The 25,687-nt window shown below is 50.4% G+C and overlaps 1 protein-coding gene across 1 annotated transcript in view; it reads left to right on the top strand.

Moving 5' to 3' along the window:
* The window catches only part of LOC144581639 (uncharacterized), a 46,648-nt gene that overhangs the window by 17,149 nt on the left and 3,812 nt on the right, over positions 1 to 25,687 (top strand). The window contains exons 3-6 of the mRNA XM_078365963.1: positions 5,871 to 5,927; positions 10,364 to 10,452; positions 18,176 to 18,260; positions 23,225 to 23,373. Of these exons, the coding sequence (XP_078222089.1) occupies positions 5,871 to 5,927; positions 10,364 to 10,452; positions 18,176 to 18,260; positions 23,225 to 23,263 (270 nt within the window). The 3' untranslated portion in view covers positions 23,264 to 23,373. The remainder of the gene's footprint in view (positions 1 to 5,870; positions 5,928 to 10,363; positions 10,453 to 18,175; positions 18,261 to 23,224; positions 23,374 to 25,687) is intronic.

The following is a 25,687-nucleotide window of genomic DNA, read 5'->3' as shown; positions in this document are numbered from 1 at the left end:
CCAGGACCAGGGACTCCACGCAGTCACCCAGGGATTGAGAGGCATCCGCGTCCCCTGAAGGTGGCTGGGCAGCCACACAGTTAGGGCCAAAGCGCATGGCCCGGGGTGTTTCCGCAGCGGATGCTCTGCCACCCACCCACAGCCTCCTCACAGACGTGGCTTCCTGGAGGAACCCTCTCGAGACCAGCCTGAAGTTGCCCTGCCTGAGGCTCTGTGGGAGCTCCTCTCCAATGTGTACCTGGGCTGCGCCAGCCCCCCGCCCTTGTGATCATGGTTCTCCCTGAGCTCTGGGGATCCCATATTTTAAAGGCAGCTTTACTGAAATTTATGCTCAGGAAAATCCCCCAGCTTTGTCTGTATGGTTTGATGAATATTGACAGTCAGTATCTTTGCACCCCCAATTCCTAGAGCCCACCGGTCTGGGGCCTGTTACTGTTGTTCTGGGCTTTCTTGGAACTTCATGTAAATGGAGTCTTCCAGTTGCTGCGTCCGTCATCTCTGACTGAGCACAGTGCTTTTGAGACCCATCAACCTTGCTGTATCAGCAGTTCATTTACTTTTATCACGAAATGTTCTCTATCATGACACTGTCCCAGAATAGTCTTATGTGTTCACTTCTGACCGATGTCAGGGTGGTGTCAGTTCTTGCCAGTTAGGGACAGAGCTCCTGTGAGTATCTGTGCACCAGACTTTGTATGGATGTAGGTTTTCATTCCTTTGGGCTCTACATATAGGAGTAGGATTGTGGGGTTTGATTTTTTTTTTTTTTTTTAATGCCAGGGAAGGCGGGAGGGACACAGAGTCTTGCTCTGGTTGCCCAGGCTGGAGTACAGTGGTGCGATCTCGGCTCACTGCAGCCTCTACCTCCTGGATTCAAGCAATTCTCCTGCCTCAGTGTCCTGAGTAGCTGGGACTACAGGTGTGCACCACCATACCCGGCTAATTTTTGTATTTTTAGTAGAGACAGTGTTTCACCATGTTGGCCAGGATGTGGTTGAACTCCTGACCACAGCTGATCTACCCGCCTTGGCCTTCCAAAGTGCTGGAATTCCAGGCGTGAGCCCTAACTTTATAAGACATTGCCAAACCCTTTTCCCAAGTGGCCCTACCATGGCAACACGCGGGTGTCCATGGAGCATTCTTGCCAGCCCCAGGCCAATGGTACTACAGCTTGGGAGAATGGTCCCCTGTGGCGTTGTCAGCTTTGGTAATGATCTGGCAGGGTTGTCAGCTTTGGTAACCATCTGGCGGGGCAACAGCCCATTTCACCAAGGCTTAAATCTGCGTGTCTCCAGTGACTGACGTGCCCAGTGTTTCCTGGGCTTCTCTACCTTGGTGCCTTTTCTCTGGTGGCCTCTGTTCATGTCCCTTCCCTCTGTCTGGTGCTGGCCTGCCAGGACCAGCTGCCCATCTGTGCCTCCTGGAGCTCCCGTTCCTGTCTCCTTGGTCAGCAGGCCTGCTAGGCTCTGTCTGTAGCACTGCCCCAGCCTGAGTCCTGTGGACTTTACCGTGTCCCTTCGCGTGGCTCTGAGCTCTGAGCTGCCTGCCCTCCCTCGCTGGAATCCTACGGTTCCTGATGTAGTGTCTGGTTTCTGGTGACTGAGGTGGGAGGGTCATCTCTGCTGGCTCCTCCTGCTTGTCCAGAAGGAGAAGTTCTAGGGCATTTTGGGGCCCAAGAGAACCTGTCCCCTTGAAGCTTCCTGGTGCCCCATTTGGGAGCCTCCATCACTCACATAGAGAATGTTGTCTTGAGTCTCTCAGGACCCTAATGTCCTGCCTCTCCTGTAGTGGGCTGTGTGGGTTTAGTGAAGTCCTGTGTCTCCTGTAGTGGATTGTGCAGGTTGCAGTGTTTTCTTTGTTTTTGTTTCTCCAGTTGTTTTCTTTGAATGATAAAGTGAGGGAAGAGTGGACGTTTATCAAATGTTCCTCGGTGCTGGGGCTCTGCTGTGAACTTCTCACAGTCTCCCTCTGCAGAACCTGTCACATCAGGGAGGTCCAGGCCAGGCATGCGTTGTGGCTGACACCCCAGACTGCAGCCACTGCTGTTCTCCCCGCTAGCTCCTAACCTGTCGGCACCCACTCTCATGTAAAACGTTTTCCCCATCTCTCCGTGTGTGGAACATGTGCCCCGTGTCATACTCTCAGATTTCTGGCCCCTCCACCTGCTGAGCTTCTGTCTGGTGGCTGCTTTGCTGAGAAGGCCCCGTCTGGAGTCCCCTCTTACTCAGGGTTGTGTGATATCCCATTTGGCCGTCCTTGTTGGGAAGATGTGTCTGGTTACAGACCTTTTTTTGTGTGTTTCACGTCTTTGTTTTTGTGTTTTTGACACAGGGTCTCACTCTGTTGCCCATGATTGTGCAATGGCTCAGTCATGGCTCACTGCAGCCTCAACCTGTTTGTCTCAAGAGATCCTCCTGCCTCAGCTCCCTGGGTAGCTGGGACCACAGTTGTGTGCCCCCACGCCCAGCTGATTTAAAAATTTTTTGTAGAGACAGGATCTCTGTATGTTGTCCAGGCTGGTCTCGAACTTCTGAGCTCAAGCAGTTCTTGTGCCTTGGCCTCCCTAATGAGTACTGTGCTTGGCTGAAACAATTTATCTTTATGGTAACAGAGCCGTCCCTCTCTTCCTCTGTAGTTTGTACCCCACGGTGTTAGAGTATATGTTTTAATGGAAATGTAACATAATATACCAAGGTGCACAGATTGTTAAGTATACAGCCTGTTGGAGGGTGAGTATATGTGTGCAACCCCCTTAATGCAGGTGAAGACGTAGAACCTCATGGGTCACACGGGATCCATGGCCATCTCATCGCAGCCTGAGTGACACCTGTGTGTTCAGTCTTCAGTTAAAGGCAGCTCTCGCTGTCTAGAAGCCATCTCTCTTTGTGGCTGAATGGCTCCTGTGATGCCCTCTGCTGTCCTGGTTGCCTCCTGGGGAGCAGCTTGTTGACCTCTGCCTTCCTGAACCCAGGGCCCTGTTCAGCGCCAGGCGGGTGTGCGAGCCCAGTCACAGTCGCTCCTGCTGACATGCAGTTGGCTTCCTGCCCCCATCACAGGGTTGTGCTATCATGGGAGCTACTCTGAGGCACTCTGTCCAGGTACCACAGACCAGGGAGCGATTCTGAGTGCAGGGCTCCACGGCTCAGTCACCTTTAGGCCAGCAACTCTGGCTTTGGGGATGTCTCAAAAATCTCACTAGTCTCTGTGTTTTCAGGACAGAGAGCATTTGAAGAAATGCGCGTTCTGTTTTTTCCAGCTGTTGACAGAAGTACGAGGCTGAATGGGGCTGGTGCAGAGGCGGACACCTTGGCCTCAGGCTGATGAGCGGATTGTAAACGCACTTGTCTTCAGGCACACATTGCTCAGTGCTGTCCTCACAGAAACCTCATGAAACCTTCTGAAAACTCCTGCGGCCTACCCGCATGGTACAGGAGGCTCTGAAGGCTGAGGTTGCCATGGCCTGCCTGGCCTCGGCAGGACCCTCGGCTGGCCGCCATGGTCATGGCTCCACCCTGCAGTGATTGTGTTGGGAGGCGCAGGAGAGCGGGTTGGCCTGGGCCTTGCACACAGCTCCCTGCCCTCCTGCTTATGAATCGCCCTGGCCTCTTCCAAGCTGCATCGTAAAGTGCCTTTGACGTTGTGAGGTTTCCACATGAACTGATGTAAATGGAGATGACGATGTGCCTCATCTGCAGCTGTGACCTGAGGCTGGTATCCACATGCCAGCTGCCTGTGTGCCCAGGGCGGGTGCCAAGTGTGGCGGACATGCCCAGGCTACAGGGAGTATGGGCAGCTCTAATGGCCACCTCTGGCTGCTTATGCCAGCTTAGAGCCTCGTTGTCTTCCCCCATGTTTGGAGTGGTCTCTGGCCTGGCGGCCTGTGGGTGTGGGTAGATCTGGGCAGGGTGCTGGGTGCAGGGCTGTGCGAGGTGAGCATGAGTGTGGACTGCAGCTGCTTCCTGAGTGCTGATGCTCTGCCTAAGCGCATGGGGTGTCTGGGGTGCCCCAGTGTGGCTCTCTGTGCCCCCGGGAGTGCCCAGGGGTGCCATGCGCAGGGGTGTAGCTCAGTGAAGCACATTGTGTCTAGGCCGAGATTGGGGGATGTCCCTCTCCATCTGCTGTTCCCAGGTGCTTGTGACCCCAGCAGTGGGCAGATTATCCAGGGTTCAGCTGGCTGTGTGGAGGGTCATGTGCTGCTCCCTGACCCTGAGGTGCCGAGTTTTCCATGGAGCAGTCCACATAGCCCAGAGTGCCTCCTGATGACAGTGGCCGGGCAGGCTCAGGGCCTCCCCCAGGGAAGTGCGAGGGCACCAGGCGGGGCTTGTAGTGGGCAGAGCTCAAGGCCTGCCCCACACCTACAGGTGTTGCACAGGGCATTGGTCAATGGGGGTCACTCAGATGCCCTCACTGAGTGAGGCCCCACAGCAGAGGCTCGGGGGGTTCAGGTGCTCACACCTGCAGCCTCCCCAGGGGCACCTGGAGTCTGGGTTTGACTCTGCTGTGGCATCCAGAACCAGCAGGCACCCAGCATGGCCCATGGGAAGTCCAGAGCCTGGCTGTGCTGGGCCTATAGGGGAGCTTGAGGACCCATGATCTGCAGAGCAGAATACCTGAGGACTGTGGGCTGCTACCTGGGCCACTTTCCCCAGGCTGTGTCCCCAGGGGCTATAGTGCCTTGTTCTCTGTGTCTCCAAATATACTTCCCCCATCCCCACCACATGTGCACATGCCACACACCAGTGTTCCCATACCCACACTCGTGTGCATGCACATATACATGCCTCTCTCCCTCACATTTCTCTCTCCCATCTCTCCTGGTGACTTGCCCGGTGATTTCCAGTTGCTGCTGGGCCAGGCCTCTCAATTCCTCCTTCAACCCCAGGCATGCTGGACCTCCACCCCACAGATTGCACACTCTCACCACAGCCACCTGCCTCACTCCTGGGCTGGCCCCTCAGTCTCCTTCCTGGCCTTTCCTCTGTGCTGTGGCCTGGAGGGGGGAGGTCTCACAAGGCCCCCAGTGCCTGACCCTTCCTCCCTGGTTCCAGGTCACAGATGCTGTTTGTTTAGGTGGGGGGGGAAGTAGGGGGTGAAGCAGGGTCATGGGATGGAGCAGGGGATGTGGGGGAAGGCAGGACCTGCAGGGGCAGAGGCCCAGGGCAGGGGTTCTCTGAGGTCCTGAGCCCCATGCGTGGTGCAGGGTCACTGTCCCCAGCAGGGAGCTGGACTGCTGATGTCCCGGCCCCACAGCCAGGCCCAGCCTTTCTGCTCCATGAGGCCTGTTAGGAGGAGGCGGTTGGCTTCTCATTGCTGGCTTTTCTATCCTTAGTGTGGGGTTAGGTCCAGCGCTCTTTGGGGCATGTGTGGGGGCAGGAGACCTTCCCTGCCTGGGTAGGGGTTATGGTTAATTGATGTCCTCTGATGGAAAGTTTCATTCTGAACCTTTCCCCTCCGTCTCTCCCCCGATTTCATAGTCCCTCTCGGGCCCGCCCCTTTGTCCACTCCATTCACAGTCAGTTTCCTGAGGCAGATTTTTGGGATGGACCTTGGTTCTGTCAAGCCACCTGCTGCCCACCTAGTCTTCATCTCCATCATTGGGCTCTGAGCACCAAGAGGCAGCCATGCTGGCCCCTGCCAACTCTCCAGCCACCTGCTGCCTCCTTGGTCTCTGTCTCTGTCACTGGGCTCTGGGCCTCATGGGGTGGCCACACTGCCCTGCCAACCTTCCGACTACCCACTGCCCAGCTCCTGGGCCCTGTTGTTCCACAAGGAGTGGAGGCTGCGGGGTGGTGGGGATTATGTTCTCCACAGTCCTAGAGATGGGGCTAGGTCCACCCCAGTCTGAGGCCAAATCCTCTCTTGTCTTGTAGGCTCAGCTGTCGCAGGCCCTGGAGGAGCTGGGAAGCCAGAAACAAAGATCAGACACGGTGAGTCTGTTGCGGGAGTGGCTTGGGATTCAGGGCACCTTGACCCTGGGTCTCGGCAGGGACTCCTGTCTCCGTGAGCCCTCAGCTGCAGCCGCCAGCGCATGGCTGCCTCCTCTGTTGTTGAAGCTGTGTTGAGCATGGAAGGGCATGTAAAGAGCCTGAGTCTCGTCTCTATCAGTGACAGGTGGCACGTGCCTGGGAAGAACACAGCCTTTCCGGCCCCACTGCCATGTTTTTGGAAAGGGGTCAGTGACGTGTTTGCCACACAAGGCCACCGTGTCAGAGGCAAAGCAGATGTGAGAGCCTGTGAGGGATCTGTGGGCTGCCGAATTGGGTATCGGTGCTGTGGCTTTGTGGACCCTTGCCCTGACCACACAGGGCCTGAGTTCTTAGGGCTCGGGCGTCCCTCAGCATGCCTGACCAAGCGAGGGATGTCTCTGGCGAGTGCTTATCTGCCGTCTGTGAATGAGGCAGGTGTGCTTTCCAGCTGTTTTCTCCTCAGCCCACATTGGCCCCACTCCCACTGGTTTGGCTGCCTCTGAGCCTGGGGGAGGGTCCCGTAGTGTGGCCCATGGTCCACCAGGCGGGCTCTCCTGGTTTCTGGACCTCTAGTGTTAAAAAGCTTCCCACTTGCCCAGGCGTGGTGCGTTACGCCTGTAATCCCAGCACTTTGGGAGGCCGAGGCAGTGAATCACCTGAGGTCAGAAGTTCGAGACCAGCCTGACCAACATGGTCAAACTCCATTTCCACTAAAAAAATACAAAAATTAGCCAGGGGTGATGGCGGGTGCCTGTAATCCCAGATACTCAGGAGGCTAAGACAGGAGAATTGCTTAAACCTAGGAGGTGGAGGTTGCAATGAGCCGAGATCGCGCCACTGCACTCCAGCCTGGGCTAAAAGAGTAAAATTGTGTCTCAAAAAAAAGCTTTCTACTGCTGGTGTCCTTTCCTCTCCTTCACTACTTTTTTTTCTTTCTTTCCTTCTCTCCTTTCTTTAAAAAAAAAGCTTTCTACTGCTTTAGGGAACAAATGGGCTTTGCTTTTGAAGCATTTTGGCCTAAACAAACTGTAGGTCCCCTCCATGCTGTCCTGGCCATGGCCATGTCTGTGAAGGACAAGGAAGGCCCTGGGGCGTGTGTGCATGTGGCTGTGTGTTCTGCCCTGGGCCATGCATCAGACTGGCCTGGGTCACAGGCAGAGCAGCAGTCAGCGTTGAATGGACCCCAGGGCATGCAGCCCAAGTGGAGGCTCCCGTCTGGGTGTCCTTGCTTGCCAGCTTATGACTGTGAGCTGGTGTCCTGGCTTTCAGCCTCTGGGCCTTCCCCTCCACCCAGCAGGGGTGTGCTGAGGGTTCATCTCTTGACAGACTCATGTGCCGGCTGCACAGCCTTTGGTGATTGTGGCTGTGGCCATGGTTGCAGGCCCTTCCCATGGGGCAGGGTTGGATAGAGTTGGAAATCACCCTCTTGGGAGGTGTGGGCACCAGGGCTTAAGCTGGAGATGGTGAGGGTTGTCTGCTGAGACCCTGGAAGAAGTTGCCCAGCGGTGCAGAGAGGCAGCAGCAGGGCACTGTGCAGGTCTGGGCAGAGCCAGCGTCTGTAGGACGAAGGCTCGGTGGGCTGGCGACAGCTGTTGTGAGGTTCCAGAACAGTCGCTGTTCACTCAGCAGCTGCTTGAGGACATTCCTCTTGGTGCTGGGGATGCCACAGCCAGTGACATAGGCACCTGCCTCCCTGGAGGCACACTGTTGTCCAGTTGGGTAGCTAGTGGCCCACGGGAGAGCGAAGGACAGAACTAGGTGGTAGCCAGTTCAGGAACCACAGTCACCCAGGGCCGCTCTGCAGTGTCCTGAGCCGAGCCCAGGGGACCCTACTGTTGTTGGTGGAAATGGTGGGGCAGGCAGCTCGGCAGATCCCAGGTCCTGGGACCTGACAGCGAGGTTAGGGATGACAGAAGCCAGAAGCGGGGCCTGCGATGGTTGGTAATCTGACCTGTGGGCCCTGTGTGGTCACAGCAGGGTTGTGGTTTCATGGGTGGAAGAGGTGGTGACACAGCTTGGTGTCCATTTGTAAAGGCCGCCTGGCTGCTCTGTGCAGGGCCGCAGTGGATGGGAACTGGCAGGTCTGGGGCTGGCTGGGGTGGGAGGTGCAGGGGCCTTGGGCTTAGGCCCTCAGTGGTATGGGGAGGTGTGGTCCAAGTCTGCTGCAATGAAGGTACACCGCATGTGAGGTAGAGAGCTTGAGGTCAGGAACCGAGGACAGCTTTGGCATTCCACCCTGGGTGGGCCCATGGTGTGGGTGGTAGACTGTGGGTGAAGCGTGGGAGTCTCGTGCTTGCCACATGTTGGATGCACAGGCCTGGAAGCCTTGAGTCAGTGCTCTGGAGACAGAGGTGCCCATCCACTCTGCATGGTATTTCTGTTGTTGGGAGTGAGTAGGTAGCAGAGAAGTCAGAATCGGAGGCTCAAGCCTCTTTGGGGCATTCCAGTATCCTGGCGTCTAGTCTTGGGGAGCAGCCTTGAGCTGGGGACTCCGTGGAGGGCAGGTCCATTCACAGAGCCCTGGAAAGGGAAATGTTTTCAGGGGACAGTCAGACCACAGAGAGGACCCAGAGGGGGGAGCGCAGGATTGCCCTGGGCTTGGTGGCTGGCACAGAAGGGCCTGCTCAGGGGCCTGGCCTGGAGCTCTGGGGACAGAGGTGCCCATCTGCTCTGCATGGTATATCTGTTGTTGGGAATGAGTAGGGAGGGAGCTGGGAGGGAGACTCATTTTACCCAATGGGGAGTGGGAGAGCGGTTTATGCTGATGAGAGCCTTGCTGTAGGGACCGGCAGGACATAGAGCTGGGGTAGTTGAGGGGATCGAAAGGGGCTGGGGCCAGCAGGTGGCCAGAGCTTCCTGTCTCTTCCCATAGTGGGCATGAGGCAGAGGACTGGCTCTGTGAGGGCTCCAGCAGTCCTGCTGAAGCTCATGGTGTGAACGTGGAGCCAGGCTGGGTGGAAGGCAGACACTGGGGAAGGGGGTTTCACCAGGGTGGATTTGCCAGCAGAGCTTGGTGGAGGGATGGAGGGAGGGAGGTGGAGATGAGACACTTTGCTAAACGGAGGGAAAAGAAGCAGGCTGTGGGGGTTCCAGAACTGGCCTATCCTAGGTCTGGGTTTTGAAATTGGAGGATGAACCATGTTTCTCTTTAGGCTGTAGAAATACTGGGGGGGTTGTTGTTTTGTTTGTTTTTCTCCCTGTGTTCTGCTGTGAGCTTTTGTTGCTGATGTAATTTGCAGGGGATCCCATCATAACTGTATTGTTTAATGGCAGGCCTGAAACTCAGTTTCCATTCCTCTGCCTTCATCCAAGACAGCTCAGGGCAGGCCTGAAAGGTGCTCCTGCTTTCAGTGAGTGGGTTATGTGGGACTCTGTGGACTGTGGGATGTGGTGTCCAGGAGCGAGTGGGGTTATATGGAGCTCTGTGGACTGTGGGGTCTGGTGTCGAGCAGTGAGTGGGATTATGTGGGACTCTGGTATCCAGGAGTGGGTGGGGTTATGTGGGACTCTGTGGACTGTGGGGTCTGGTGTCCAGGAGTGAGTGGGGTTATGTGGGACTCTCTGGACTGTGGGATCTGATGTGTAGGACATCTTACCATTTTTATTAAAAAAAAAGAAAAAGATAAAGTAGGGTAGGAGGAAAAACAGAGACATGCTGCTGGCATGTGCGCATGTGCACCAGCAGCCTCCGGAAGGAACATACGCTCAAACATCAGAACGCTGGTTGGCTGAGAGTTGGAAGTGGGTGGCTGGGGTTGGAAGTTGGGGAGAGGCTGCTCAGGGCATGACCTTCCATGTTTGTCGTCTGGACTGTGGATGTATCTTGTTAATGGATGCATGATTATCATACATATTTATGGAGTACATAGTGATGATTTAGTACATGTAATATATGGATTAGATCAGGGTAATTGGCATATCCCACCCCCTTGCACACTGCGCACCCTTCCCTCCAGTGCCCGTTTTGCAGCCCCTGTTATCCCCCAGCCCAGTGGGTGTTGTCCCCCTTGAGTCACCCTATGCTGGGGTCTGGCAGGCTTTGCAGCCTCACTGATGGGGGCCTCTGGCTGCTCTGGTCTCTGCTGGCACCTGTCCTCCCCTCCCTGGGTCCATGTTGCTCTTCTTCCTCCCTTCATGATGGGATGAGCCAGGCTTTGGAGTGGGAGACAGAAGCACCAAAAAAGTGAAAGAACTTGAGTTTGCAAAGTTAGAGTGTGTCTCTCCTGCAGCTCCCAGCCCAGGGCGGGGGTGCTGCCAGGGTGTGGTCTCAGGACCTGGACTGGGTGCTACCATGGGGTGGTCTCAGGGCCTCTGCTGGGTGCAGCAAGGGGTGGTGCTTCCCCACATGCCTGGGGCTGCCTGCATGTGCTCACCCTTTGTCCTTTGCTTTCTTCTAGCTCGAGATGGAGCTGAAAATGCTAAAGTCTCAGGTCAGCTCTTCCGAGCAAAGCTTCCTGTTCTCCAGGGAGGAGGTGGACATGCTCAGGTATGTCTCCCAGGGAAGAGGTGGGCATGCTCAGGTATGTCCCTCAGGGAAGGAGGTGGGCACCCTCAGGTATGTCCCCTGGGGAGGAGGTGGGCCTGCTTAGGTGTGTCCCCCAGGGAGGAGGTAGGCATGCTCAGGCGTGTCCCCTGAGGAGGAAGTGGGCACACTCAGGTATGTCTCCCAGGGAGGAGGTGGGCATGCTCAGGTATGTCCCTCAGGGAAGGAGGTGGGCACCCTCAGGTATGTCCCCTGGGGAGGAGGTGGGCCTGCTTAGGTGTGTCCCCCAGGGAGGAGGTAGGCATGCTCAGGCGTGTCCCCTGAGGAGGAAGTGGGCACACTCAGGTGTGTCTCCTGGGGAGGAGGTGGGCATACTCAGGTGTATCCCCCAGTAGGGAGGTATGCATGCTCAGGTGTGTCCCCCAGCACTGAGGTGCCCATGCTCAGTTGTGCCCTCTCCAGAGGAGGGGACTGCTGGAGACACGTCCACTGCTGGCCTCCTGTCCCCTCGCTCTAGCCTGAGGCCTTCTCTGGGCGCTCCCCTGTTGGTGACTGGAGTTAACTTGCTCCTCTGCTGCCTTCCTGTAAGGGCTTTTTAAAAATAAGTCACTTCCCACTCACACAGATTCCTCTCTGCAGAGACACCCATCTCTGGTGGTGTGGGCCTTTATTCAGCAGCATTTCTCCAGCCAGTGCTGACAGCAGGGGCCTCTCAATGTCCCTGATGCTCAGAAGGGGGTGGGTCCTCCATCACGGGGTTGAACTAGAGCCGGCTTTGCAGCCTTGGGCTGCACGACAGTGCTGTGCCAAGAGGGCTGCACTGGTCTAGAACAGCCCAGGCAGTGCAGCAGCCAGGCGTATCCAGCAGCCCTTGAGCCGTGCTTCTGACACGCTGCCGACTCTCTGTCATCAGGCTGTCCTGGGGCACCCTCACCCCAGTTCCTGCTTGCACACAGTGCCCCTAGAGCAGGGGCAGCAGGCCAGGCTGCTTTTCTGAAGCTCACTTCCTCTCCCCCTGCCTTGTGGACCCATCAGGATCCTCAGGCAAGAGGTCTCCAGGGAGACACAGCTGGAACTCCTGTCTCTGCTTTGGTGCCTATGTTGCTGCTGCCACTTCCAGTGTGGATTGAAAGTGACTGTGGGCAACCCAAGTGTCGTGCCAGAATCCTTTGTAGGAGGCGGTGGCTGTGGGCACAGGGTGGTGTCAGGAGGCCCATGGCTTACTTGCATTGGCCACTCCTCTGCTCTGAGTGTCTGCAGCAGGCCAGGCCCTGGGCATCCAGGCTTTCTCCTAGTGGTCAGAGGAACTGAGCAGGGGACTGAGACAGCTCCAGAGGACATCAAGCAGCCCTGCAGTGAGATGGGGGTGGTGGTGGTGGGGAGAGAGCTCCTTCCCCCCGCCACACACCTTTGGTGTGGGCCCTTGGGCCCCACTGTGGCAGCAGCCTCTGCTGCATCACACCCACTCGCTGGGGTTCTAGTTTTCACCCATGGATGACCCCTCTTTCTCAGGGTGTCCACAAGTAGAGCAGGAAAAGGGATGCCTTTTATCTAGCCCTGGCCCGGGAAGTGCTCTTTACATGGCCGCTGTGATCCTTTCTAGATTTGAGGTTCTTCTAGTGTCTCTGAAGCCTTCTTCATGCACAGGCTGTGCCTTACAAATCGCCCTCTCTGGGACCCGCCAAATTCTGAGTGGTTTGGTTTGTGTCCCTTTAGCCGTTCAAGTGTAGAGATACTGAGTGTGTGCTGTGGGCCTCCTCAGGGCCGAGCACGGAGACACATGGAGTAATAGTGGGCACCAGTGCACCCTCCATCTTCAGTAGCGTCTTCCGTGTCTTGAGGACCTGGGGGACATTCTTCACATAGAGGCATGGCTGTGTCATAGCAGCCTGTAAGGTGCACGTGGTGCTGTGACAGTGGGTGTCTGCTGGACAGGAGTGCATCTCCATGCATCCTCGAGTTGATGGGGGTGGGGAAGCTGTGTGTGAGGGTGGGTGTGGTGGGAGAAGCTGGAGGTGGGGCATGATGAGCGTGCAGTCTCTTTCCTAGGAGGATGGGAGGCACTCAAGGCTGTAAAGTAGAGGAGTGTGGCTGGAGGGCAGCATGGTTGCTGGGCTGGGGAGGGGAGGAGGAGAGTGACAGAGGGGCTGGCCCCACCACCTGCTCGTCAGGCATTGGCGCTGGGAGCCCCTCTGAAGCTGGAGTTGGCTTTTCCTGTGGAGAGATGAACAAAACATGCCTCCCACACACCCCAACTTGCAGGAGCAGCCCTGCCTGGTGAGGAAGACCCTTTCCACACAGAGCAGCAGGCCTGGGGGCCTCAGAGAGTGGGTAGCGTTTATCGAGACAGAAGGAATGGCCCAGAAGTGCATTCCAGGCAGGTCAGGAGCTTGCCAAGACCAAGGCTGGATGAGGTGCCAGAAAGGCTTCAATGTGTATCTGCTGGGAGACGGGGAACTGGGGCCAGCAGCAGAGGCCACGCCTTGTCATGGAGAAGGACCTCTGGAGAGCAGGCACAGCAGAGAGGCCGTGCGTGGCAGAGTGTCCGGAATTGCTGGGCTGTTGTGGCTGGTACCTGACCCTGCAGGGTCTGGAATGCCTCATGAGGCAGGTTGGTCCTGTTTTCTTAAATGTTTACAATTTAAGAAAAGGCTTACATTTGGGGGAGTTGTAGCTGTGGCTTCCAGCATCAGCGGAGGGTGTGGGAAGGTCAACTTGTCCCGGCCCCTGGCTGCCCATGCAGGAGCCCGCATTGTGCCACATGGCTCTGCTCTCAGAGACAGCATTCTGTTCTCTGCTGGGCCTTTTGGCACCTAAAGTGTTTCATTCTGCAGTTGTTGGGAGTGTGGCCAGGCATGTGTCAGATTTGTGTGGGCCAGAATGCTTAGGGTTTATTTTTACAATTTAAGAAAAGGCGTTTGTCATTGATATCTTTTACATCAAAGTCAAAGCTTCTCGTCCCCACCATCTTGTTTGGAAAAAGCAGCTGTGCAAAGAACGGCCTCTGTGGCTAACGCATGGGAATCAGGCCAGTGTGTGTTTAGAGGGCTGTGGTGGGAGCTGCCAGCAGATCTCCCTCACCTCTCAGCACAGCCTTCTGGGGCTGGGCCTACGGTACGTACTGCCCACTCTTGCCGACCTGCCAGGCCTCGTTCAGGCCAAGCAGCAGCTGTGGTCAGGATTTGGGAGCCAGTGGATCTGCTGGAAAGACCTGGTAGAGGGCCTTGGAGTGTGCAGTGACAGGGAAGCTGGATGATGCGGGCATTTTTGCAAAGGACTCGGTCAGGCCCGGTGGTTGGGGGAGGGATGTTTGGAGGCTGGGCTGTCTCCCTGAGCTTCTCAGGAGAGAGGTGGCTCGACTGACCATGCAGACAAGTTCTTCTGCCCGGCCAGGGCACAGGTCAGGCTGTTTTACTCTGTGTACTCAGCACATGTCCTTCCAAGCTTTCTCTTCCAGAGCTCCTCCTTCCTGCAGTGTCCCTGCCCCTTCCCCACCCAGCCTCGGCAGGGGTAGCCTTTCCCCCCCACCGCCACCCCCACCTCGCCAGGCTCTTGGCAGATGCAGTGTTTTCAGGGTCTCGTTGCAATGCCTCAATTTCCCGTTGTAGCTTCAGTTTCTCAGGGGTCAGTGTTCTCAGGATCACTTTCCTGTTGTAGCCCGCAGCGGGATTGGTGCACCTGAGGGAAGCATTGTATTTGCAGCTCACTGTTGTCCTGAATGGGGGCACATATGTCACGGCTTGTGCTTAATTATCCTGGGGCCACGGCAGGCAGCCCATCTGGCCTGTGGGTGGGACAACAGGGGCCCTGGCAGGCTGCAGACCCCTCCCCTGAGGAAAGTGTCTTGGACACCAGGCAGACACGGCCACCCCACTCCCCAGGGAGGAGACGCTACAGTGCTGAGGCCAGAGGCCTTCCTGTCATCCTCCTCTCCGCATAGCTCTTGAGGGCTGAGGAGCAAGTGGGGAGATGAGAAAGGCTTCCTGCCTTGGATGGAACCCATTTCTCCTTTTAATCTCTCTGCTTCTCCTGATCGTGAAGTGCTTTTCCTACAGGCCTTTCATGAAAGGTGCAGAGGCACATTTTCTAAAGTGGTTGGTTCAGAAAAAGACATCACAGATACCTGTGGCCCTGCTGGTGTGTGGGTCACATACCACACGGCAGCAGGGACCCTCCAGCCCTGTGCAGCTGCCTTGCCCTCGGCAACCATGGGCTGATGGCCAGCAGAGGGGCCCGGTGGGTGTCAGGGACAGTGCTGCCTCCCATCTCCCACCCCCACTGCCTAGGAGAACCAGGGATGATCCTCACACTCACACAGGCATAGCCACATGTATGTACGCCTGCTCATGCACATGTGCACACAGTCACATTTTCACATCCACATATTTGTTGTATACGAATGACATGTATCACATCACATCACATTGTTTTTCAACACAGAAGCTAGCGGAATCGTCAGTGAGGATTTTTAAGAGGCAACAGCTGAGGAGCCCTTTCAGCCGGAACAAAGCTGAGCTTGTCCTCTCTGCTGTCAAATAGCAGCCTAGCAAATCCTAAATGTTGCCTGTGGATTCAGCAACTGGTTAGACGCTCACTCATTCCAGAGGCTTGCCTATCTGTACCTGTGCCTGTTAGTCACACTTGGGCCCTCCTTCCCAGCTGCACGATGCCTTCTGGGTCCTGGGAGGTGCTGGGGGCCCTGGAGACACCGGCCTGCCTCAGAGGATGCGAGGTGCCCCATGACCCCATTCACCCCAGGATCCCCACTCCTCCGGACACATGGTGCTCTTTGATCTCCACTCACACACCAGATACCCAGTGTCCAGACCCATGTCCTTTCCAGAGGGCCAGAGTGTGTGGGCAACCATGAGCTAGGCTTTTAATGTTCTTTTGTAGAAATTACCACCTTTCATCCATCAAATTACCATTAAACACAGTTGCTCTAAGTCCGCTTATGAAGCCCCATGTAGGTAAGCAAAAAGACAGTCCTTGTCTGCAGAGCTTCTAGGCCGGTGGGTTGATCGTGGAGCTCACCGTGCCCAGCCTACACCACCAGGGAGCATTCAGCCTGGGAAAGGGGAATGCCATCCCCTGGTTCTGTGCTGTTCTGAAGCTGTTCTGTCCCCCACTGTGGGAAGCACGGCTGGAATGAGGTCGCCCTCAGATGCTGTGGTCCCAGATCGGAGGGCATTGTCCTGAGGGGGCCTAGTGATGAACTGCCCAGCCCATCTGGAGATCGGGAGTCCAGGGTGGGACTTTGGGAGCCTTTGCAGCCTCATTCTTCCTTCCCCAAGCAGCTTCAGGGGCAGGCTGAAGCAGCCAGGTCCATAAGGTGGAGGGTGGTAAGCTGCCTCCGCCTGGCAGGGAAGCACTGTCTGCAGGCCTGTGACCTCCAGAGCTGCCCCTGGCCCACTGACTGGCTGCCAGTAGTGACAGCAGCCCCCTTGCCGGGCTCTGCAGGTGGGGCTGGCAACCACAGCCAGCGGAGGAGGGTGCGCAGGTCCAGTTCTGCCCCAGACTTGCTTCTTTCTGAAAGCCTGAGAGCCTCCCTGCTCCCCAGCATCCTCAGGGTGCCCACATATTCTGGCCAGGGGCTGCACTGGGCACTCTGGGCCTTTCCTCTGGCGTCTCACATCCTTCCGCTCTTGAGAGTTTTCTTGGCTCGTGTTCACTATTTACTCTCCTTGAGTTTCTGTGTCTTCTTTCTGAAACTTATTTGGGTGTTGGATTTTCTAGTAGTTTTCTCCCTTTTTAATCTTTCAATCCTATTTTTCTTCTTTTTGTTCTGCCTTCTGTATTTCCTCAGCTTTGTTGACCTATTCTTATTTCATTTGTTGCCATGCTCTTCATTTCCCGAGAGTCTGTTTCTGTTGTTCCCCTGAGTCTTCTTTCATATAGAAATCCTGTCAGTGTTCCCAAGTGCAGTGGGCTCACTGTGTCTTTGATGTTAATAATGGTGCTTTTTGGAGTTTTCTTCTCCTGCTGAACTCTGTTTTCTGCTGCTCTGAGTTGCTGTTTTTCTGTCAGTGGTGGACCTTACTCTTTCTTTTTGGATTATTTCCTTAAGCGTTTGGTTGTCCCAGCTGCCCATGCTGGAGTGGCTTTGTATTGTGCTTCTCCTTGGAACCTTGCTGGGCTTTCCACTGGGGAGACCTTGGGAGGGGGGCCTCTGGTCCTTCCTCTCAGCCTGGGTGACTGGTGGGTGGGCCTGTGCGGCCAGCTCCTGGGGGCTGAGCAGGGGTGGCACTGGTAAGCGCGTCCGTCACTGCAAGACTCCTCTGACTGGGGCACTCTGCCCATGAGTTACCTGAGGGCCAGATCTTCCGCAGGATGTACAGAGTGACATGTAGGCTCCTGCCGGGGCCCCTGACTCAGGAGGCAGTATGTGTCTCCCAGGGCCCTGACTCAGAAGACAGTGTGTGTCTCTTGGGGCCCCCGACTCAGCAGGCAGCACACATCTCCTGGGGCCTCCGACTCAGCAGGCAGTGTGCATCTCCCGGGGCCCCCAACTCAGGAGGCAGTGTGTGTCTCCTGGGACCCCCGACTCAAGAGGCAGCGCATGTCTCCCTGACTCAGCAGGCGTTGTTTGTCTCCTGGGGCCCCCGACTTAAGAGGCAGTGTGTGTCTTCTGGGGCCCCTGACTCAGGAGGCAGTGCACGTCTCCTGGGGCCCTGACTCAGGAGACAGTGCCTGTCTCTCGGGGCCCCTGACTCAGCAGGCGGTGCGCGTCTCCCGGGGCCCCTGACTCAGCAGGCAGCTCGCGTCTCCCGGGACCCCCGACTCAGGAGGTCGTGTGTGTGGGGGGCCCCCGACTCAACAGGCAGCACGTGTCTCTTGGGGCCCCGAGAGACTGACTGAGTGGCTCTAGGAATCAGCCCTGACACTGCGGTCAGTGTTATCCCAGGGAGCTGAGCTTGGCTGCTGCGTGGGGGCCTGTGTGTGGCCTCGGATATCCTGGGAGCTCTGTGGGAAGATGAGGAGCACCCAAACCCAGAGCTGAAAAGCGAGGACCCGATCTTCCCAAGAGCCCTGAGCGGGTGGACAGAGTGGCGGGTTCCCGGTCCCATTGGGACGCAGCAGCTTCCTGGGGCACACCATGTCTCCTCCTTCTTTAGGTCCTCAGCTCCTGTCTGTGTCCTGAGCAGTCTGCTCAGAGGCCAGACAGAAGTCCCAGGAAGAGGGACTCACGCAGCTTTGGGCCTGCCTGCTGTCGTTTCCCTGGGCCCAGCGTGACTGGGACTCAGAGGAGTCACGCAGACCCAATGGTACAGGCTGGGGTGGGGAACCTGGGCTCTGCCCACTGTGCAGCCTCACCCTGTGTGTGCTGTGTTCACAGAGGCAGAGGCCTCTGCTCCCAACCCACCCTGTAGCTACACTGCTGGTATGAGGTGGAGCCCATGCCTGCTGCAGCAAAGTCCTGGCATGGTCAAAGTGGGCGTCGAGGCAAAGCCAGGGCTGCTGGCATTTACTGGGTCTGGGGGTGCCAAGCTCTGGGGCCCTTTTCACCTTGGGGGGCTCTCAGGGGTGCTGGCCTGGGTCCTTATGAGGGAGCCGCTGACATGACCTTGCTCTCGTCAGGCATTCCCTGAGCCATCTCCAGCATTACTTCCTCCCCCGCCCGGGGTTCTGACCAGCTGCCCTCTGTGTCCACAGGAGTGGAACAGCATGTGGGCTATCCTGGGCTCCTGCCTGTTCCAGGACCAGAGTATCTACTCTGCTTCTCTAGTTTCAGATTGTATCTTAACTGTACCACTGGCCGGGTTTCCTCCACGTGTACTTCCCCCACACCCTTTCTGTGGCCACCCACTCAGGTATGACCTCATCCAGTAAAATTCTTTTGAGTGCATCCCCACATCGCTAGGGTGCATCACTGCCCCATTTTACACAGCACAGAGCACCTCAGGCATACATACATCTTAGTGGTTGGTTTTTTTTTAACATTGAAATTTCCTGTTTGTGAGTTTGGCTTCCCACCTCTTCTGAAAAAGAAGGAATGATTAAGGAGAGTCATTGCCCCTTATTGACTTGCAGACTCACAGGCTCACCTCTGGGGCTGTTGATAGGGGCAGGGGGGAAGTGTGAAGGTAGAGCATGGGGAGAAGGGCAGAGTGGGCAGAACCTGCACTCGGAGTCCTGAAAGTGAAGCTTTATGTAAGGAAAGGGAGTAGCTATGTCGGGTGGGGCAGAGAGCTGAGATGCTGAGCAGGGGAAGGCAAATTGAATGCCTTCAAGTGAGGAGATTGTTTATGGGAACAGTTACATCCAAGAAAGTAGGTTAGCTTTGTTTTCTTGCCTAAAACTGACTAGCTTACAATTAGTAATTGTGGTAGAACCACTATTGCTGGAATATTAAATCAGTTTATTCTGTTTACTCATGAGATATTAATGATTATTTTGAATATTGAAACTATACTTCTTTCTTTTGCCTTCTGTGAGTACCCCATTTTGACTTTGAAAATAGCCAAAATTTTAGAAATTAGACCAATTAGGAATGATTATTCTCATTATTAAGACTATTTTTTAAAATTCCACTAATTTTAAATTATCTGTTGCTTTTGAAATACGGTCATATTTCTGAAAATTATCTATTTATACCCACATTTTGGGATCCCATGGCTTCTTACTAGTCTGTATAGCCAGTACTATTTCCGTGACTCAGCTAGAGAGTTCTTCCAATTTGTCTGCACTACATATAATTTACTGTTATGTATTACAATTACAGCAAAATTATTGTACTTACATTCAACACTACCTGTGCTAATAATCTAAAATATATGACATAGTGGCTAGTTTAAATCTGTCCTTTTCTACAGATATGTTCTGAATGGAAAAAGTATTTGGCTATCAGATTCATTTCTAGGCATATATTTGTTTGTTCATCTCTCTTTCCCTTAATTCTGACTGTGGAAATTACACTGGTAGATTTTGTCATCATCATCATCAGTCATCATTGTTATAATAGTCATCATTTTATCATGTATTGGGTGCTTACAGTGAACCAGAAACTTAAGTATTTTGCACATGTTTTAATGCAGCTTATTTTTATTATATCCCCATAAGATAGGTGTCATTATTTTCATTTTACAAATGAAAGTAATATGCATCAAAGAGTTTAAGCAATCTATTTGTCACATAACTAGAATGACATTAAAAACTAGAATTATGTGACTCCAAAATCTGTGCTCTTAATTATCGTACTGTAATGCTTCCTAATAGGTGATATTATGTACTAGGTAATTAAATTTCAAAATCAGTATTCTATGTATTTTAAAGGCATTGCCATCATGAGTGCTTGATGCACTTAGTTGCATCATTGACTTATTTTTCCTAAAGCACCTAAATGATTCAGCCCATACCTCTGGCTTCCTGTAGCGGTGCTTGACACAGTGGGGCAGGATTGCCGAAGATCAAGGCCTTGACTGGATTATATCATGCAGGCATAGAAATTTGAACTTCAGGGTCTTTCCGTAAGAATCGCCTTAATAGAGTCTAACATCATAGGACGTTTTGAGGTATTATTTGTGATTAACAATAAAATGTTTTAAACTGTCTGAGGAAGATCTGTCAGTCTTCCTGCCTTGGTTCTGGCCTACCTCCAGTCTACATTGTTGCTAGAATGATAGCTCTGAAACACAAATCTCATCATATCGCCACCTAACTTAAAATTGTCAACAGCTCATAATAATTACCTTCAAGATGATATTTTAGTTCCATAATCAAGCCATTAAAAAACTATTTGAGGTTATTACTTTCTATTTCTTTACTCAATTTGCTTAGCTGTATGGACTTTCTACAGTTCCTTCCAAATATCACTATTTCTGTGATCTCAGCTGCTCCATGTCACATACTGCTCCTCCTACCTCTACTTGTCTTTCAGAATTCACGTCCTCACCAAGGAAAAGCCTTCCGTGTAAATAAAGGACTTCTTCCATAGTAATGTATTTAGCTCAGTCATAGAGGGCATTCACTCTATTTTAATTACATGCTTTTATGCCCAGATGTCTTCCACTAAACTGTCAACTCCTTAAAAAATGAAACTTATACTGTTTGGGACATTGGATATAGTAATTACTGAAATACTAATGTCCTTACACAAAACGGAGCACTACAGGTTAAATATATGCCAAAAAAAGGAAGTCATATTATATGTTCATTGTGACGGGAAAGAGAGCTGTGGCAAGAAAGCAGTGGCTCCCTAATGCCCCAGCAGTGGACAGAATACTCAGAGCCTTTAGGATCCTCATGATTAAGGGCTGGAAGGGATTTTGATGATCATCTGTTTAAGGGAGTCCCTGTGTCATCTTTAAGTATTGGCACCAATTTCTACATTGTTTCCATTCTCTAACATCAGATCTCAGCCATGGCATTTACAACCAGAGCCTACCTGTGTGCTTTCACAGAGATGAGAATTACATGCTGTTCACCCCTGTTAAGTTTTAAAAACATTCCTGGTTATAAAAAGTTTACTATTCCATGCTTGATGCATGCAAAATGGAATCAGCTAGCTTGAATTAACATAGACTTCAAACTACTTAACTATAATAAAATTATCAATTGGTGTATAAGAGTATTACCATATTATAAGGCTTTATTATGTGTTAACGAATGTGAGATTGGAGGTTTAAAGAAGATGCTGTTTATCTGCTATGCTTCATTGCTTGTATCTCCCTGCCTTATTTTCTTTAGTTTGGGTAACAGCAAATGCTAGATTCCCTTAAAGAAAAGGGAGACATTTATTTTTTGTTTATTCATTTGTTCCCTTTACTCTTGTAAAATACTGTAGGAGACAGCAAATGAGTTATGCCTTTTTATTATAAAAGCCCTCTACTGAGCTTTTTCACCTAGTTTCCTTTAATACTGAAAAGTAATGACTCAAATAGCATAAATTGTTTAAAATGAATCTTAGTTTTGGGTCAGTCGACACTTTTGGGAGTCTGATAAAAACATGAGCTTACAGATGACACACTCAGTGTATTATGTAGAATTAAAGTGAGCTTATAACTCTTTCCCAACAGAATTTATAGAGCCTAGGCTAAGGAGTCCTTATTTTAGAAATTTTTAAAAAAATTTCATCAGCAGACTTGAATTTTTATGTACTATAACTTAACAGGTTATGGTGGTAATTATTGGTGATAAAGAGAGTAGAGCATGCAAATACAAAGCATAAAAATGTATCAACTGTGATTCCCTTCACATGACCTGCAGAAAGCAGATATGTACATGAGCACCAGGCAGACATACTGAAACATGAAGTGGTAAATGCAGGTCACAGGCATTAAGTGTTGATGCAGAGGTGATGGTCACATCAAAGGAAAGCAGATACCACAGCATGAATCAGAGTAAATATTTCCTTCTTCTGACTTTCTACAACAAAAATGAGGAGAGTTGAGGTTGGATGATAATTGGGTTCAGCCACCAGCCCAAAGCTTGACTCCCCTCCTGTTGTCCCCGTCAGTCACTAACCAGCCTGTGCTCAAACAGCTCAACTCATAGCGTCTCATGCACAGTCAATTGGAAACTCTGAACTAATATAAGTTTTATAATTTGAAAGTGAAGGCATGTGTTTGAAAGTGCTTTATAAGCTGTAGAACTTCTTACAATTTTAAGGCCTTACTACTGTTATTGCCAGGAAAATAACTAGAACTGAGTCCATTTGTTGCATTTATCATACGATAATTCAAATACTTCTAAGACTTTAGGAGCAAATAATATAGGACTATTCTAGTAATTGAAAACAAATGGTGCGTGTACAGTTTTATTTAAGAATATGAAGAGACAGTGTCTTAGTGAGATGTCTAATCTTGTAAAGAAATATACTTCAATCATTTTAAGTTTTTACTGTATTTTAAGTCAATAAATGTATATTAAGAAAAGTGAAATTAATTAAAAATCAACTTAGAGTAGTTCTATATTGACTAATGAAATATCAAGTGATTGATGAATCTTTCAGTTGATGAAATTGAATGCATCTTAATTATCTCAAACTTTTTAGTTTCAACAAAAGCTTTTTTTTCTCAATTACAAATCAAAACCTTAAAATCTTCAGAGGAAGAAATTATTATAAATTTTTTAAAAGATTAATACACAGAAGAATATTCTGAGCCAATAGAATCCAGATTACCAATGTTCTGGTCTTGTTTTGGGTAATGATCTGCTATTTCCACCTCCCTTGAGAATAGAAGATGATCCTAGAGTTGTTGCACCTTCAGTAATTTGTGTTTTATGGAAAGGTATTTTTGCCCTTAGAGTTTTTGATGTGTTTGAATACACATTATATTGAGGTTGTAGGACATTTTCTTGTAGGATACAGAGAAATATATTATTGTTCATTAGGCATGCCTTGATATGTTACAATCTGAAGTGGACAAAAGATATAGATGGCTTTTTAAGCCCATTAAGGTTCTAGTATAATACAAAAATTACTGAAGTTTTTAATTAGCTTAAGAGGAAAAGTCTTTAACATAAATATTTTATATTTTCAAGTTCTTTGCTAGAAATATGCAAGAACTAGGTGTATTTAAATCACTGGGGTTTTGTGGTAGTAAATGATGTGATTGTAGTTGAAATAGTTGCTTAAAGTGGTAACTTCATTGTTTCTGTAGCCAAAGTACTACTAACGAAAGTTAGTCATTTCAAACTTGTTTTGTTTTCCCCAAACCTTTCATTAGTGTGCCAAATGTCGTTGACTGACTATATTGTTTCAAATAACTGAAAATGTCATAATATTAGAGCTTGTGCTTGTTATTGGTGGTTTTTATTTGTATTTTTTCCATAGTTGGAAGGGCACAATATCTTCTCTACCCTGAGCCCATGAGATCATCCGCAAAGCCATCATTGCCACAGACCTTGCTTTATACTTTGGAAACAGGAAACAGTTGGAGGAGATGTACCAGACTGGATCGCTAAACCTTAATAATCAATCACGTAGGTAAAAATAATTTTAAAAAGCTTAGAAGCTCAGAAAGTGTTATCTGGAATAAATTGATACTTAAGAAATATAATGTGGCATAAGTTTATGTTTGAAAAAAGGATTGTAAAAGATTTACATGTTTTTCATTTTATGTACATCTTGTTTATATTTGTTTTAGACATTTTGTTGTTTGACAGAGTTGCTGACAATGTCTAGTGAAAATTATTAAAATACAGATTGGAAGTTAAACTAGTCACACAGGGACTAGCACCTTGAAAAGGAAAGGCTGTTGTGATGTTTCCCCAAGAGGTCCCTTCTTGCATTGATCTCCGTTCAGGGTCTGGCCATTGGCCTCAGTGACTCAAGAGCAAATGAAATTGGATTCCTTTTTCAGAGTCCAATCCTATTAAGCAAGCTAATATGATTGATGTAGAAACCGGCTCCCCTTTTATTGATCTGCAAATGTATGATGCAGTCACAAGGATCAGAATATTGGCATCCCATGGGGTCAGAATCATTTAGGAAGCCAAGTAGCAATAAAAAGTTTATTTGGTGAACATGGAATTAGAACAAGGAGGATTAGATAAATTACATGTCCTAATGGAATCAAGCTAAATTAGTCTGAAGCCCTTTTGTTTCTGAGGATGGGTGTCTTGCCTAGTGGGTTCAGAAATATGTCAGGTATGTTCATTATGAACCTGTTCACCCATCTGTATATGAGATCTAAGTTCATTGGCTAACCTGCCATCATCTCCCCATGACAGTTTATAGTGGTAACACTAGCTTTTATTGCTGTGGCTTTCCTGTTCCTGTTTGCATGTCTGACCAACTTCATCTTAAGTGAGGACATCTTTCTCTCTAAGCCAGTGAGCGCTTCTTTACTGCTTCCATGCCAGTCTTGCTGAATTTGGATTTATACTTTTTGTCCAGGTGTTCTGTATATCTCCTCTGTGATTCATTAAGTACTGATCCAACATTTGTTCTTTGTTTTAAAGTTCTTAGAAACAATTCACTATTCACTTAGGTACACCAAACACAAAATATTAGTTTTACAAATGACTATAGATATCTATTAAAGTTTACCTCTTCAAGAATAAATACTATGTGTATAATGATATTAATGCCTTTAGATAAAAAGCAGTTCTTTGTGATTGCGCTTACTTTCAAACTGGACACCAGATTTTGTAGAGCTTGAAACTGATACAATTTGGGGAATGTTATTTAAGAAAACAATACAAAGAAATCTTATTTTCACACATGGCAGTCTGAGGACATTGCCAGGGCCTCTCCCAGGACCATACAGAGGGTTGGTATCAGGGAAAAGCCACAGAACATCCACTAGATGTTCTAGCATATTGTTCTTTTCCTTCAGCCCAAGTGAGAAGTGTGGTCTATAGTCTTTATGTCTCCAACAGGTTGTGTGTAGTCATTGTTCCAAGACCTATAGAAACAGGTGCTTGTTCAGTATTTTTTTATGTCAATTCTAAGATCAGGGAAATATAGCCTTCAGGAAATATCCCTTGGTTTCCTGAAACCCACGTGCTTTCTTTTTTTTAGGGGGAGATTATAAATAAGAATCATGTAACTAGTATCTAGTTTCTCGAATATATTCTTTTCAGCAGAATGATTACAATAATTATTACAAAATAGAAAATTTGAGCATTTACTTGAAAATAACATCACTTTTGGTACTCATGTACGTATGTGTATGGTACATACTGTATAATTATGCATGTTTAAAAAATTTTTTATACATGATAACTTGAAAAGCAATTTAAACATGCATTGAAACATGCATTGGAAGGCAATGCATGTTTAGTAATTCAAATAATGTAGAGGTATAAAGAAAAAGTAATATATTATTCTGCATTCCAGTATCAACTGTCTGTTTCATGTAATGTCATCTTATGCATTTTTCTGTGATTTTCCAAAGGTAGGGGTGTGTATGTGATACAGTATGTTCAGGCATAACTCAGAGGTATTCTAAAAGAAACTTTATAGTAAAGGAAGCCACAGAAACCTTTTGGTTCCCCAGTGCATTTAAAAGTTATACCATAGAGCCTATTAAGTATGCAATAACATTATGTCTAAAGAATGCATACCTTAATGTAAAAATACTTTATTATTTAAAATGCTAATGATCATCTAAGACTTCAGCAAATCATAATCTTTTTACTGGTGGACAGTCTTGTCTCAATATGAATGGCTTCTGACCAGGGTGCTGGTTGCAAATCATAGGACTGGAGGGATGCATGTGGCAATTTCTTTTATTCTTTTTAAAAGATGGGGTCTCATTCAGTCTGTCAACGAGGCTGGAGTGCAGTGGCA

The sequence above is a fragment of the Callithrix jacchus genome, chromosome 2 (assembly GCF_049354715.1).
Source record: "Callithrix jacchus isolate 240 chromosome 2, calJac240_pri, whole genome shotgun sequence".
Classification (NCBI taxonomy): Eukaryota; Metazoa; Chordata; class Mammalia; order Primates; family Cebidae; genus Callithrix; species Callithrix jacchus.
Note: the sequence above shows the minus strand (reverse complement) of the source record. Positions and strands in the feature narration are given on the sequence as shown.